This window comes from Podarcis vaucheri (genome assembly GCF_965113315.1).
Source record: "Podarcis vaucheri genome assembly, chromosome: 13".
NCBI classification, from domain to species: Eukaryota; Metazoa; Chordata; class Lepidosauria; order Squamata; family Lacertidae; genus Podarcis; species Podarcis vaucheri.
In genome coordinates, this window is record NC_138751.1 from 52,157,616 (window position 1) to 52,173,554 (window position 15,939).

General features: G+C 48.1%; 1 protein-coding gene across 8 annotated transcripts in view; it reads right to left on the reverse strand.

Moving 5' to 3' along the window:
* Positions 1 to 4,720, reverse strand: part of EPHA5 (EPH receptor A5) — a 264,632-nt gene extending 259,912 nt beyond the window's left edge. For 3 of the 8 annotated variants that reach the window (XM_082194746.1, XM_082194745.1, XM_082194743.1), the window contains exon 1: positions 4,348 to 4,448. In XM_082194746.1, the coding sequence (XP_082050872.1) occupies positions 4,348 to 4,444 (97 nt within the window). In that variant the 5' untranslated portion in view covers positions 4,445 to 4,448. Of the gene's footprint in view, positions 1 to 2,509; positions 2,529 to 4,347 lie in introns of those variants that run through there. The other 5 variants (XM_082194742.1, XM_082194741.1, XM_082194748.1 and 2 more) reach the window with 3 other exon arrangements.
* Between the last annotated feature and the right edge of the window lie 11,219 nt (positions 4,721 to 15,939).

The window sequence follows — 15,939 nt, forward strand, 5'->3', positions numbered from 1 at the left end:
GTCAGCACTGTGCCACACAACTCTGGGCTTTTTGACCAAGTACTTTCCAGTCAGAAACTATGTTTCCCTAAGGGAACAAGCCCATGCTTTCCATCTAAGCAGAAAGACACCTAGGCCCCTCACTAAAACATGCTGCACGGAGCAAAATTATAGCATCAACTGATCTCTGCATAAATAAACTGATTTCTGCATAAATACAATCACTTCCTAGCTATATTTTGCCTACCTCAATCCATCTTTCTGGGAGTGCCAACTTTTTGAAAACACACACATACAGTATATTGTATTTACAAATACACCTAATTGCCCATCAGGAAACTCTGTCAGTCTAGGACTTAATTCAGAAACCGTGCCACACCATGGTTGAGGAAGCGAAACCATGATATGGCATGGCACTGCATTGGCAAACCGTGGTTTGTGGTCATCTAGCAAATAAAAAGCCACAATATGTGTTAAATGCACTTTGGTGTAACATATGCTTTGGCAAACTGTAGCCATGCTACTGATCCATCTCTATAGGTCACTATGTCTAGAGAAAAGTGCTAAATAGGGGAGATCTTAACCATGTAAATGTAAAGGGACCCATGACCATTAGGTCCAGTCACGGCCGACTCTGGGGTTGCGGCGCTCATCTCGCTCTATAGGCCGAGGGAGCTGGCGTACAGCTTCTGGGTCATGTGGCCAGCATGACTAAGCCGCTTCCAGCAAACCAGAGCAGCGCACAGAAACGCCGTTTACCTTCCCGCCGGAGCGGTACCTATTTATCTACTTGCACTTTGACATGCTTTCGAACTGCTAGGTTGGCAGGAGCAGGGACCGAGCAATGGGAGCTCACCTTGTCGTGGGGATTCAAACCGCCAACCTTCTGATCGGCAAGTCCTAGGCTCTGTGGTTTAACCCACAGTGCCACCCGTGTCCCTTGGCCTTAGGTTGCAAAGTGTAATTAGCACAAAACACAGTTTGGGTTTATTTCCGAACTGATCCCATCTCTCTATATGATCAGCAATGGAGACCTGGCTTAGGAGATTTCTCCCACAAAGAAAGGACTCCCAGCAGATTTCACAACCATTCTCCTAAGTAAGATGCTTGTGAACATTTTCCAAGCCCCAAATCCACCTGCCTCTCATTACCATATCAGTGCAGATCATGGGGGTGTGAGCAAGGTAAAATGCCTTTGTGTTAGAAATGCCTCATATCCTCCATTCAGTCATCCAGATCATAGCATTCAGCACAGAAATATTATTCCACAAAGGGCAGATCAAACAGTTCAATCAAACATCAATATAACTATAGACACAGCTATTCTAATTATTGAGGCTAACACCCCATGCACAAGTATTCAGGTGTTACAATAACTTATTCTAACAGCAAACTCATGTGTTCGGTGCCAACAGCATTGCAGCCAAAAAAAAAAAAGGGCAACTGTAGGGTGGAGGAGATATCCCTGAGGTTTGCAAAATGACAGTCTTGAAACAGGGGGCAGTGAAAGCTAAACACCCTCAGTAGCCACAGAAAGGAAATGTCCTGCTGAGAGAGAATGGCTGACGGGAACACTGAAGCAGTTTGTTGCAGACACCACAATTTAGGCTTTTCCATGGGGGTGGGATTAAACCTATAAAGAAGGTTTTGTTTTGTTTTGTTTTGACAAATCATTTTCTTCTGGGTGATAGTCAGGAAACCTTTCTCTCAGCTCACATCACATACAGGCATCGCCAGTAAGGCTTTGACTATCAAACCACGCAATATAACAAGACCAATCCTCATCTATATAAGCTAGTGACAAACCTTGTTATGCGTTGGCTTCAAAATAAAAGAACTATTAGATGCCAATAATCTTCCAAAAGCATCTGGCTTTCCTGTTGCAAAATTGCTCATTTACTGTCCTGTTCCCAGCACACACAAACACTCCCATCAGATCTCACTGTATCTTGATTTCACTGCACGGAAAAGGCTATCATCCCAGGAATTATGAAAGTAACTGAAAGAGATAAGAAATCCCACTTCTCTTTGGTGGCAGGAAGAACTGGGTTTCCGCACCCCTCGCTGAGGAGTTTCTGCTCCCCCCCCTCACACCTTTGACCCAACACATGCAAAAATGGCACCTGAGTCTTATAACCCCCACTTAAGCTCGCCATACTAGAATCTGGAGGGGGGAAATGCTATAAAAATAGGGGAGGTCATTTATAAGCACCTCTTTATATAGACTTCATACAGCTCAAGTTAAGTGAGCAGAATGAACTGGCTTTCGTACACACGAAGTAGCTTTACAAATAAGTCACTTTGGAGTTATTTTTCCATCTAAATGCATACTATCCAAGCCGTTCCCGTACCCTTCAACCAACTCACATGCAGGAATTCTAAAGGCACCTTCAACTTTTAATTTTATAAAATTATATTTAAAAAATTATAGAGGGGGGGGGGTTGTTCAGTTGATAAGAGCTAGGAATAAGACCTGCCAGCTATTGCCACCGACGCAGACATATGCCTTAGGAAGGGACAGGCGGACAACCTGATTTCTGGGTGCTGGGGTTTTCTTTGATCATCCTAGCCCCACAGAATCTGAGGGGAAGCACTTCTTCTCCCAGACTAATCCCCTGCACTCCAAAAGAGCCATCTCCACCAGTGGCATAGCGTGGGTTGTCAGCACCCGGGGCAAGGCAAGTAATTTGCGCCCCCTAACCCATGGATTTGCGCCCCCTAACCCGTGGATTTGCGCCCCCTAACCCTAACACCCAGATGTTGTGCCCGGTGCGGCCGGCCCCCCCTGCACCCCCCACGCTACGCCACTGATCTCCACAGCTCTACACGCTGAATCTTCTTTCTCTTCTAACTGTGTGATCCTGCTGGCCCAAATAAGACAAAAACGGCATTGAACAGCCCACTGAAGCAAAGTCTTCTAAGCCTGCGGTGGCCACCACAATCCTGGAAAGATGCTGAAATCATGTATGATTTAGCTGAGATTCCTGAGTCGTCGGGGGTTGGTCTAGATGACCCTTAGGGGTACCTTGCAATTATGTGAAAACGGTTCTTTCTGGACCATCACCTATCAGTGTGAGTCCTACTCAGAAGGCCACTTCCCCCCTTGTATTCTGCAAAACAACTACCACCCCTTATACTGTATGTATAACCAGAAGTTGCTTAGATTAAAATGCAAACAAATCTTCACTCACACACTTGCAGTGAAAGAACAGGAAAAAATTGCCCACAAAAAAAACCTCTAGGTTTTTTTAAAAAACTCCTTTTTCAATATATATATATATATATATATATATATATATATATATATATATATTGCTCCTCTGTTTCAGTATCAATATCAGCCAAGCATGTAGGCATTAAAAGCAGGTGAAGATTTTCCTGGTCTGGGGGGGGAGGAGCAATGAGGAAAACCTTCGCTGGGGAGATTTCTGCCTGGATGTAATAGGAGCCAGGCAAGTTCTTTCCCCCGCAAAAAGTGCTGCTCTTATTCACCCCTCTACCCAGAGTTTTCCTCCCCTAAAAAAAATGTTCAGGGGTACAGTACTCTCATTTTCCTACTCATCATATTGAAATGTTGCCCCTCAGTGAGGCCAAACTTAGATTCCCAAAATCTTTAGGGGTATGCGTTCCCCCCCCCGCGTCCTCCCCCAGAAAAAAATCACTGCCCCTACCAGTCGGGAGGATGAGAGGGCAAGTGGGGGCGGCGGGGGGGGGAGAGAAAAGCGAAGGCGAGAGAAGCAGCTACTGAAATGATCTTAGAGATGAGAGGGGGGAGATGAAAAAGATGAGTTCTCCTCATGCCAGTGCTTTGCCCAAGCTCCCATCTCCAGCACCGCTACCTCCCACCCGCAACAAACCCGGGAAGATGTGTCAAACCTACGGCCAGGGCGCCCTTGAGCAGGTGCAGAGTGCATTGCCTCCGGGCGCCTGTCTGATACGGCGGAGATCGTGGGCACAACCCCCAGATCGGAAGGGCACGAGAATCTTAATCTCAGGGTCGAGGGTTCGATCCCCGCGTTGGGCAGATTCCTGCACTGCAGGGGGCTGGACTCGATGACCCTCGTAGACCCTTCCAACTGTCCCATTCTTTCATGAACTCTGCCGGACGAGCCCCAAACCCCTCTCCTCACCCTTGAGAAGACGGGCTGGAAGAGAAGAACCAACGTGGAGAAAGCTGCCCTTTTTATTTTCACCCTTCCCATCCGGGCAGCTGGAGGGACTGCGCCTCCGAAGCCCCGCGAAGCCCGATGCGGGCCGCCAGGAAAGGGTCACGGGCGCCCCGACAAGCGCTCGCTCGCTCGCCCGGCGCCCCCCCCCCATGCCCCGCTACGCCCGGCGCCCTCCCGATCCCTCGCCCGGCGCGCTCACCTTGGCTGCCGGCCGCGCTCCGGAGCGTCCCGCCGGGCAGGAGCAGCAGCGGCAGCAGCACCGCCAGAGGCGGCGCCGGCGGGCGGGCGCGCAGCATCCTCGCTCCGCCCGGGATGGGCTCCGCGCGCGGGCTGCTGCGGCGGCGGCGGCTGCCTCGGCCGGGTCGTCGCCCTCCTCCGCCTTCTCCTCCTCGCCGGAGACGCTGCGGAACCTCCTCGGCTCGGCGTCTGGCCCTGTAGCCGCTCTTCCTCGTCCTCCGTCCCGGTAGCGAGCGGGGATGGCGACGGTGTTGGGAAGCCCCGGCGGCGCGTCTCCAGCAGCGCGCCCGAAACTCTGAGCTGCTGCTTCGCCTTGGTGCTGCTGCTGCGCGCAGCCACCAGCGCGGCGGCGGGGGCAGGGGCGGCGCGCTTAGCCCCGCCCTTGGCTCCTCCCCTTTCCTTGACGACCCCCCCTCCCCCTCGCTAGCATCGCCAAAAAGGTGGAGCTGCCAGAGGGTCCTCTCTTCTGACCCCCCCAAGCTGGTTCCCAAGGGTGCCAGCGCGCGGCTATGGAACTAAATGGTGCGCCTTTCTTGCGCGCAAAGTGGGGAGGAAGAGGAATGTGTGATGTGTTTTTTTTAAAAAAGCATTTATCATAGCGGCCCTCGAGGATTTTCGCATGAGCTGCCTGGGATTCCCTCTCGACGGCCTTGGAAAGGCGATCGGCGTCCTGACCGTGCGCTGCGCAAACGGTGAGCGGGAGAGCGCGGCTTGCCCGGGGCGAGCGAGCGGTTGAATGGTAGAGGCAGTCTTCGTGAAGGACATGCGAATAAGTTGAAGGAGACCGGCTGGGCCCAAACGAACGAAACGAATTAACAGAGCGACCCATATCACGATCGGCGCATAGGCAGGATCGGCACATAGCTACGCAAATGTCAGATGAGGGTCCCCTGGCTTGCCAGTGGTATATGTGGAAAGCAATGTGGAAAGCAAGCCTTGCCAACAGTGTGATGCAGCAGCAAAAAAAGCTAATGCTGTTCTAGGTTTTTGATTATTACTCGAGGGGAGTAATAATCCCACTCTATTCTGCCCTCTATTCTGCACTCTATTGGGGATGTGGGTGGCACTGTGGGTGAAACCACAGAGCCTAGGACTTGCTGATCAGGTGGTCAGCGGTTTAAATCCCCGCAACGGGGTGAGCTCCCATTTCACTATCTCAGCTCCTGCCAACCTAGCAGTTCAAAAGCACATCAAAGTGCAAGTAGATAAATAGGTACCGCTCTGGCAGGAAGGTAAATGGCATTTCCGGGCGCTGCTCTGGTTCACCAGAAGCAGCTTAGTCCTGCTGGCCACATGACCCGGAAGCTGTACGCCGGCTCCCTCGGCCAATAAAGCGAGATGAGCGCTGCAACCCCAGAGTCGGTCACGACTGGACCTAATGGTCAGGGGTCCCTTTACCTTTACCTTTATTCTGCCCTGGCCGGACCCCACTTGGAGTACTGTGTCCAGTGCTGAGTGCCACAATTTAATAAGGTTTGCAAGCTGGGATGTGTGCAGAGGAGGCCCACCAAGATGATCAAGGGTTTGGAAACCAAGCCTTATGAGGAACGCTTGAAGGACTTGGGTATGATCAGCCTGGAAAACAGGAGCCTGAGATACATGATAGCTGTCTTCAAATATCCGCATGGAGGATAGAATCATAGAATTGTAGAGTTGGAAGGGACCCTGAGGGTCATCTCGTCCTCTCTCCCCCGTGGCCAAGCTGACACCTTTCTGGAAAGCCCACAAGCACAAGGCCTGCTGCTTTCTGTCCCTGATCCTAGAGGTAGTATACCATTCCGGTTCCACACCACACTTTTAAACACTGGGCTTCCTCTGAAGAACCTTAGGAGCCCTAGTTTGATAAAAGGTGTGAGGAATTGTAGCTGTGTGAGAAGAAAACTAAAGTTCCCAGGATTTTTTTTGTTGGCGGAAGCCATGTGTTAGGCATCCTTAGCCAGCCCACGTGACATGAACAAACTTTTGTAAAATCAAAACTTTTGATTAAAACACGGTTGCCGCAAAAAGAAATAATAAAATACAGCTGTAGAAATAAATAGCAAGAATGGGTAAACAGCAGCGGGGGTGGGTGGGGGCAGAATAACATCTTGTTTTAAAGGTAAGACCAGTGTTTTTAGGAGAGTTAAGAGTTTAGAATGGCAGTTACAAGTTAAGAAACAGAGTTACTAAGCTGTGGGCTGGAGAGAGAGTCAGAAAAGCAGGATGCTGACGTCTGTTTTTGAACCTAGTGAGGCAGCAATGGGAGAGGCCAGAACCTCTTCGAATGTAATGCTGAAGATTCCTCCATTGAATTCAGGTTGTATATATGTGTAAATAAACCATGGGTCATAAAGACATCCCAGAACCCCACCGTGCCTCGCTGTCAAAAAGGAAACACAGGCCCAGGAGCAGACTTGGGTACAATGGTGCCCTGTGTGAGCCCAAAATTTGGCACCTCTCCCCACCCCAGTCCTCATGCTGCCTTCCTGAAGGTGGGTAAGGAGGCTCCCGGTTTTGGGAAGGAGGCACAAGGGCTCTGGCAGGGTTCTAGAGCCCTACCACTTCCTTCCCAAAGCTGGGAAAGCTCTAACTAGGTTTTGGGAAGGAGCGGGGAGGACCCTAGGAGCTTGTCAGAGCCTCACATCTCCTTCTCAGTGCCCAGTGGGGGCACACAGCCCTAAATCTGCCCCTGACAGACCCTGGTAAGCACATCTGGTACACCTGGAATCTCACACCACTTAGAGATTGGGGTGGCGTGTAAAAATATGTTGCTTGGGAGCTCAGCTTTTGTATTCATGTCCTGCTTGCAGGTTCTGCTTGGCGAAGAGGAGGAGGAGGAGGAGGAGGAGGAGGAGGAGGAGAAGAAGAAGAAGAAGAAGAAGAAGAAGAAGAAGAAGAAGAAGAAGAGAACACTGGTCTTCGAGTGCTCCAGTTGGAGAACAGCCTTTACCAAAGGTGTCATTGACTTTGAAGATGCTCAAGCTCAGGACGAAAGGGAGAAACATGCTAAGAGTAAGGCACACTTGGCAAACCCTCACCATGATCAACTCCCACCCAGAAACTTATGTCCCCACTGTGTGGAAGGATGTGTGGATCCAGAATTAGCCTCCACAGTCATTTACAGACTCACTGTTAAAACCATGTTTATGGAAGACAGTCTTACTCGGCTACAACTGATCACCAAAGAAGAAGAAGAAGGCTAGATGGGTTTCTGGTCTGATCTAACAGGGCTCCTCTTCTGTTGTCTTCCCAATGGGGCTCGCCAACAGAGGAGATGAAACCAGAGAGCACTTTGATTGGAGCTTGCCTTGCCTTGTCTCCACATGCTTTGCTGAAGCTCTCAAAAGCTCTAAAATGATTCGTGAGGAAGAAGTCATGCTGAGTCTTTTTCAGCGAGGCCTCTTCTGTTCTGCGCTATATAGTTTTATCTTAAATAATGCTATCCACCAATTTACTGGGAGCAGAAGTTAATCTAACCTCCCTGCTGGATCTCTTATTAAATCTTGGCATCGTGTTACCTGAATTCCAGTCCTCTGGTAGCCAGTCTTGGAGATATTCCTTTTTTATATAAAGAAGACCAGCAATTTAATATTTTAACAATAATATTTGAGTTCTTTCAAGAACTCTTGGGTAGATCCCACACTGGCACCCGCTCTGCTGAAAAAATGGGGGTTGCATTGGATGAATGCTCACAGATGACAGTGCTGAAATAAAATTTATTTAGCCTTTGACATTTACTTCCTCTTGGCACTTACAGAGTTTTATAATCTTCTAATAAGTCATCGTTTAGCCTTGCTTAGCACTGGTATACTCTGATGTCTCATCTTTCCTGATGAAAAAACCCAGCAACCTTATGCCTATATCTGTCATTCCCAGAACTCCCACAGTGTCCTTCTGGGAATGCTATGCCAAAACCAGTCATCCTTCCAGTATAGTAAAGTGAGCAGTTATTGCCATCCAGCTTACAATGCATTTGTTGACAAGGTCTGAACTGCTGCAGGTAATAAATTTTTGCACAACTGTGTGCTATTCAACTGTGAATAAGGGGGCAAGGAAAAGACTTTTCAAAGGCAGGAAGCAGGATTCAAACATAACAGCAACAAAGCAGCTCCATTCTAAAAACATTTGTGCTGTGTATTTCCTTTTTTTGTAATATTTCACAACTACAATAGGCACAATTCAGCACTTTTGTTACACTGCAATGGGAAAGATTCAAACGCATGCTTAGCATTCACTTTGAAATAATAAGACTTAGAAATATCTAACTTTGGATGCATCAACACAGCCATCCCTCCTTTCTTCTCTCAAGGAAAGAGATTTCCACCTTTGACATGCAAAGTTAGTAAACAACACACAGGCCTGAAATATATGTATGTTTTACACACACACACACCACATAAACAGGAATCCAGTGGCAGCTAGTCCCCCTTGAGAGTGTCAGGCAAAAGGCAAAAAGATGGAGGATGATGGCAGGTGGTACCAACTTCTTCTAACTTTGTTCCTAACTTCTTCCCTGTTGAGGTCTACAGTCTGCGGAACAGGAAGCTGACAGCCAGTGCCATTTACAGGACTGTATGCTGAAGTGGTCCAAAGAAAAGCAGAGCAATACATTTGCTACCAGCTTAGCTGCAGGAGTTGCCGGAAGGAGGTGCACAAGGTGCTATCCAACTGTCTTAGGGACTGTAGGGAATAGGTGGCACTGTGGTCTAAGCCACTGAGCCTCTTGGGCTTGCTGATCGGAAGGTCAGTGGTTCAAATCCACGCGACGGAGTGAGCTCCTGTTCTGTCCCAGCTTCTGCCAACCAAGCATTTTGAAAGCATGCCAGTGCAAGTAGATAAATAGGTACCATTGCGACGGGAAGGTAAACAGTGTTTCCATGTGCTCTGGCTTCCATCATGGTCCTCTATGTAGCGGTTTAGTCATGCTGGCCACATGACCCGGAAAGCTGTCTGTGGACAAACACCAGTTCCCTTGGCCTGAAAGCGAGATGAGTGTCACACCCCATAATCGCCTTTGACTGGACTTCTGGCGGTTCCCTCACTGCAAGAAGCCAAGTTACAGGGAACCAGACAGAGGGCCTTCTCGGTAGTTGCACCCGCCCTGTGGAATGCCCTCCCACCAGATGTCAAAGAGAAAAACAACTGCCAGACTTTTAGAAGACATCTGAACACCGCCCTGTTTAGGGAAGCTTTTAATGTTTGATAGACTATTGTATTTTAATATTTTGTTGGAAGCTGCCCAGAGTGGCTGGGGAAACCCAGCCAGATGGGCGAGGTATAAATAAATTATTATTATTATTATTATTATTATTATTACTACTACTACTACTCCCTCCTACCACCTGCATCCTGCTCCTTTGTCTCTGTGCTGCTGCGAAAACTTACAGGCAGCATTCCAGAGTGAGAAGGGCTTACCTCACTTCGTTGTGTGAAAGAATCAAGTTTCCATTTCCCTCTGCCTCTTCCTCCCCCTCTGCAGATTCTTCTCTGCTGGCCATGTCTCTGACATTAAGTGTTACTTTTTATTTATATTGCATCATGAACATAGCAGCACTTTACAGAATGGCACAAGCTAAGAAGACAACGCTTCTCTGAGGAACCTGCAGCCTAAATTTTCGCCATGAGGATGGGAGAAGCAAAGGAAATCGGGAGCAAACGAGTATAAATGCTTAAAAATTTGTTGCTGTTGGAGCTTAGGACAAAGAGACGAGTGGCTTGTGCTTGATAAATTCACCCTTTCAAGGTTCTGAGTTACTGAATTGTGCCTTGATGCCCCCCAAGCTTTGGTTGGAAGCTCTGGTGGTGCTTGTATTGCATTATTTGACCTCCTATTTCTGAGCATGCTCTTGCAAATGTCTTACAGTAGGACAACAATGCATTAGGCCTTAATTTAATTTAAAGCATGTTTCAGGTTTTGAACATCTAAATGGATTAAGCTCTTGATCCTCCTTCACCAGCTTCTCCTTTGCTGCCTCTTTATCATTGCCATCTAAGTCTCATCACATCACCGTACTGCCTCCTTCTTTCAAGAGCAAACTTTAATGTCAGCCTCTCCTTTTATTATCACCCGTGAAAATATACACTTGGCACAGTCAGGTGCATTCTTAGGATTTATTGCTGTGGATTAGTTTCCTCTTAATACACTCCAATGTACATCTGCTAATGTTTACTACTAAAACTATCACTTCATATATTGTGTTACTGTTGCTCTTTGCATCTTTCCTTGGATCTCAAATCTACATCCCATAGAAAGGGGTGGGGGATACATCATCATGTTTGAAAACTAACCAGCATTAGGGCAATGAAATTGCTCTCTCTCTCTCTCTCTGTGTGTGTGTGTATGTGTTACCCAGAAATATCTGGGTACACCTCTTTGGTAGCCAGTTGTTACACAGTTATGGGACACGGGTGGTGCTGTGGTCTAAACCACAGAGCCTACGGCTTGCCAATCAGAAGGTCAGCGGTTCAAATCCCCATGACGGGGTGAGCTCCCATTGTTCGGTCCCAGTTCCTGCTCACCTAGCAGTACAAAAGCACGTCAAAGTGCAAGTAGATAACTAGGTACCACTCCGGTGGGAAGATAAATGGCATTTCCATGCTCTGCTCTGGTTTCGCCAGAAGCGGCTTAGTCATGCTGGCCGCATGACCTGGAAGCTGTCTGTGGACAAACGCCGGCTCCCTCGACCAGTAAAGCGAGATGAGTGCTGCAACCCCAGAGTCGTCTGTGACTGGACTTAATGGTCAGGGGTCCCTTTACCTTTACCTTACACAATTGCTCCTCACTGGCACACCGGTCCGAAAAGCTGAAGGTGAAGGAAATGGTTCAAAGAAGAGGGCAAGCCTCCCCCGCCCACAGGTCTATGCAGTTGCTTACAATTTTCTTGAGCAGCCAGTCATTTCAATGATCATTTTTGGTTGTCTTTAAAGTTTTTTATATTGCTGTGCGCTGCCCTGTTATTTTGTAAGAGCACCCTCTTTTTATAAATATAAATAAAATAATCTACCCAGCTAGGTACAATATAATGTAGCTATGGGAGGGAGGAAACAAAGGGGAAGACTGCAGTGTTTTTAATGTGAACATGAAAAGAGGGGGGGGGTTGTTTTGGGACTTTGTAACTCCACGAAAGAGTATCCTTGCAGGGCTTCCTCTCTGGAGATCTGATGAGGGGTAATGAATTTCTCCGTTGGAGCTGTGCCCCCACCTGTGCTCAACTAGTATATTTGTAAATAAACTCAAATAATGAGATATTACAAAACTCCATAAGCTTTCTGTGACTTTCTTCCAAAGAAACTGAACCCAGGTAGCCGCTATACTCTTGAAATTTCTCGTTGCTCTGGAAGGAGGGGAGGGTCCAACAGGACAATACTGTGACTTGCGCTGAAACTTGGAAATAGCAGTAAAGGAGCGCAATCTCAACCAGGCATAGGCAGCCTTGGCCCTCCAGATGTTTGGGGACTACAACTCCCATGATCCCTGGGTAATAGGACCAGTGGTCAGGGATGGTGGGAACTGTAGTCCCAAAACATCTGGAGGGCTGAGGTTGCCTATGCCTGATCTAAACGGCTCTTCTGTTGCACAAGCCCCATGGAAATCAATGGAAGCTGCCTCAAACATGGGCTATTTAGAGGGAGTGGGGTCAGTTCCAAGGTAAGCACTAAAAAGGAGCATCAACCATTGACCTGGGAAGAAGGAGGTAAAATGCCAACATGACTGTAGAGTCAAGGGGGAAGTCCCCAGCTGAAGATGTTTTGGTTTTATTGGTGGAGTCTGATGGATTTCTGATGTCACAGAGAAATGCGCTGAACTGGTCCTTGAATGGTGAAATGGGCTTTCTGGAAGCTGGCTTATTGCTCAGCTATCAAAGAATGTGGTGGGACGGGGAATCATAGCAGGACTTAGTAACGTGGGATTCTTGGACCAGGGCTTTCACTCAGACAGGGATCAGATGGAAACCAACTTTGCCCCTCTTTCTTTCATGGGAGGGGAACATGCACCCAATGAGCGCCAAGGGATTAATCTCTGGCCTGCTCCCTATCGCTCTTAAATGCCGCCTCCCATCTCCGGTTCTTCACCAGCTGATACTCACTTGGTGTTTCCTCATCAGCTTCCTCATAATTGCCAGTATCTAGACTAGTTCTCTGTTGCCTGGCAACAGGGCTGGTGTTCCTTTTATCTTAAGCCCTCTGTGGTGGTTCTTAGCACCTCGTTCCTCAGCTCATTGCCCTCATCCAGTCTCAGGTCTGGGGCCACTCCACACATTGGAGGGCTCAGGGCTTCTCAAGATCTTAATCGGGGCAGCTAGCTACCAGGAAGAAATATGCTGGTCAGTGAACTAAAGCTTGTGAGTTGACGCTGAAATTTTGTTCTCAGTGAAACATTAATCAAATTTGGGGGTTCTTCCTCAGGTGAAACCTTTGACGAATTTCTGCCAAAGCAAAAGAATTTTCATGAGACTAGCAACATTGCCCATCAGGATTCCACACTCTCCTGATTAATGCTGCCGTTTCTGCGAGCCAAATTCTTCTTTCCCTCACCAAACATGCCCATTGGCATTTCCCTGTAATAAGGACTAGAGTGGTGGGTAGTGGGTGAGATAGCACGACCTAAGTCGGGGGTCAGCAAGGTTTACCTCACCTGGGCCGGTTCACTCCAGCGGAGATCCCTCTGTGGGCCAGATTCCACGGACGTGATTTCTGGCGCCGTGGAAGCGAGTCCCTGCGCTGCGCTGTGCCGGTTTAGCACAGTACGCGAGGACTCGCCGAAAGGGTGGCTCGGTTCGGGGGTGGCTCATGGACCAGTCAAACGACCCCCGCGGGCCATTTGTGGCCCATGGGCCTTACGTTGCCGACCCCTGACCTAAGTCATATTTGTTGATGTTTTATGAGGGTTTTGCAATGCACAAAACGAGTGTTAGCTGGCGTCCCAGCACACCATCTTGCCAGTGCTTCCTTCATGACTTGTGCAGATGTTTCTTCAGAATGATGTAGCTGGAAAGGAGGAGGCAGAAATAGCTGTGAAGCCAGTGTGAAATACTCCACATACAGCAAACAGCTTGGAAAGAAACAGATGCTCAGCAGTGGTTGGTATTAAATGATAGTGTGCTTGGGAATGCTGCTAATTGGGCATTGGGCAGCTGGAGAAAAAGCTTGGTTAACCTCACAGAGCACACAGAGTAATAGAAACGGCTTACAGCAGGGCTGGGAGAATCCCAAATGCCTGTTTGCTCAGGCACCTACAAATTTAGTGATAGTGTGCGATGAAAAGTTCCATGGGTTGGATAACCAGCCTCATATAACCAACATGGTTAAATCAAGTTAATGCATGAAGCGGTTGATACTATAGAGTAAGCTGCCCTGCCAGGCTTAGCTAGGACACTTCCCCTTTCCTTAGGGAGGAAATGGGTAACCAAACCTATTGTTCCTCCCCAGTCTACCTGTGAACTTCAGAGTCTGGAGAGGTTTGAGCTGGTTGCTTCAGCTCAGACTGCATGGCTGTCACAAGCTACTATTGAGTTCCTGTACCAATAATTCTGGGACACGGGTGGCACTGTGGGTTAAACCACAGAGCCTAGGACTTGCCGATCAGAAGGTCGGCGGTTCAAATCCCCGCGGCGGGGTGAGCTCCCGTTGCTCGGTCCCTGCTCCTGCCAACCTAACAATTTGAAAGCACGTCAAAGTGCAAGTCTCTGTGTGTGTGCGTGCTACCCAGAAATATCTGGGTATACCTCTTTGGTAGCCAGTTGTGGGACATGGGTGGCACTGTGGTCTAAACCACAGAGTCTACGGCTTGCCAATCAGAAGGTTGGCGGTTCGAATCCCCGCGATGGGGTGAGCTCCCATTGTTCGGTCCCAGCTCCTGTCCACCTAGCAGTTTTAAAGCACGTCAAAGTGCAAGTAGATAAATAGGTACTGCTCCAATGGGAAGGTAAACGGCATTTCCGTGTGCTGCTCTGGTTCGCCAGAAGCAGCTTAGTCCTGCTGGCCACATGACCCGGAAGCTGTACGCCTGTTCCCTCAGCCAATAAAGTGAGATGAGCGCCGCAACCCCAGAGTCGGCCACGACTGGACCTAATGGTCAGGGGTCCGTTTACCCTTTACCTTTACCAATAATTTAGGAACTTGCACCACTTTGTAACAAAGCCAAGTTTTACTGCCTGTGCAACTCTTTTGAAGCACATGAATCTGGCCTTTGGGGAGTTTGTAAGTAAACTATTTTTTAACCTACATCGAAGGAAGAGGAAAACTTTGGAAGGAGCTGGGAAGCGCATATTTTAAAGGTCTTACAGTCTATATTTCAACAGAAATAGAGGTCCAGAAGTTTCAACCGGTGCAGAATGTAGCTCCCAAGGTGTTCACCAGCTGGTGAAGGGGAGAGCAGAAATACCATAAATAACTTCAGTCAAATCTGATCTGCATTGGTTCATCTTACTCTTGAGGTCCTAGATGACTTGGGACCTGGCTATGTGAAGGCTTGTCTCCTCACATATGTTTGTGATGAGCCAGGAACCAGGTGCAACTCACTGTTATGGGAAGCTTGCTGGCTCTCCCTTTGTGCCTGCCCACATCCCCATCTGTACCAGGTACTTGTCAGCCCTTAGCTCTGTGCACCTGACAGGGACAAGGCAGTTGCAAATTCTCCTGGTTGTTTCTGCTTGGGCCCTGTCATCTCCCTCCCTGTCTCACTTGTCTCAAACGTTCCACAAACAGGTGAAGGGGAAGAGCAGATGAAAGAACAGGTGGGGAGCAACTGAGGGAAGATGCACATTAGGGGATTTCAAGGTACTGCATAGATCTTCAAGTTGCAGCCTGGCAGTTCTAAATTCAGTCGTGTGTTGAAGAGGAACTCCTAACTGGCTTGCTGAATGGAGATTTATGCTGCGGATCACTTTTCAGTGGCAAATCTTTTAAGGAAATTATTTCCAAACAAATAATGGATCCCAGTGCACAAATCCCAGAGTGTTCATTTCCCATCTGTGTGAGTCTTCAGTTATCTCCTGCTCTGTTGAAAACCAGTGATGCCTTGTCACTCCTAAACTATGTCACATATTGAAAATTTAAAAGGTTTACATCTAACTGAATAACACAAAGAATATGGTACAAAACACACTTTATTTTCGTAGTCAATAAACCTTTGGTTGGGGTTCAGTCTGGTTCTTTTCTTTCTGTATAAGAACAAGCATTAAAGAGGCCTCCTAGCCAGCTCACAGGTCCTTTATAAGACCATTGGTAACAGTTGGCCCTGGAGAATATGAACCACTCTCAATTTTACCCGTGGACTGCCATCTGTCCAGATTTTAATTTGCTCTGAACTAATTTTAAGATGCATTTTAATTAATTGATTGTCTGGTTTTATGTTCTTATGTTCTTTGTATACTGTGTTAGTTTTATGATGTTAGCTGCCCTGAGCCCGGCTCTGGCCAGGGAGGGCGGGGTACAAATAATAAATTATTATTACGGGACCACCTCTCCTGGTATATCCCACGGAGGGCCTTACGGTCTTCAAATAAAAACATTTTGGAGATCCCGGGCCAGGGGAGGTTAGGCTGGCCTCAACCAGAGCCAGGGCTTTTTCGGC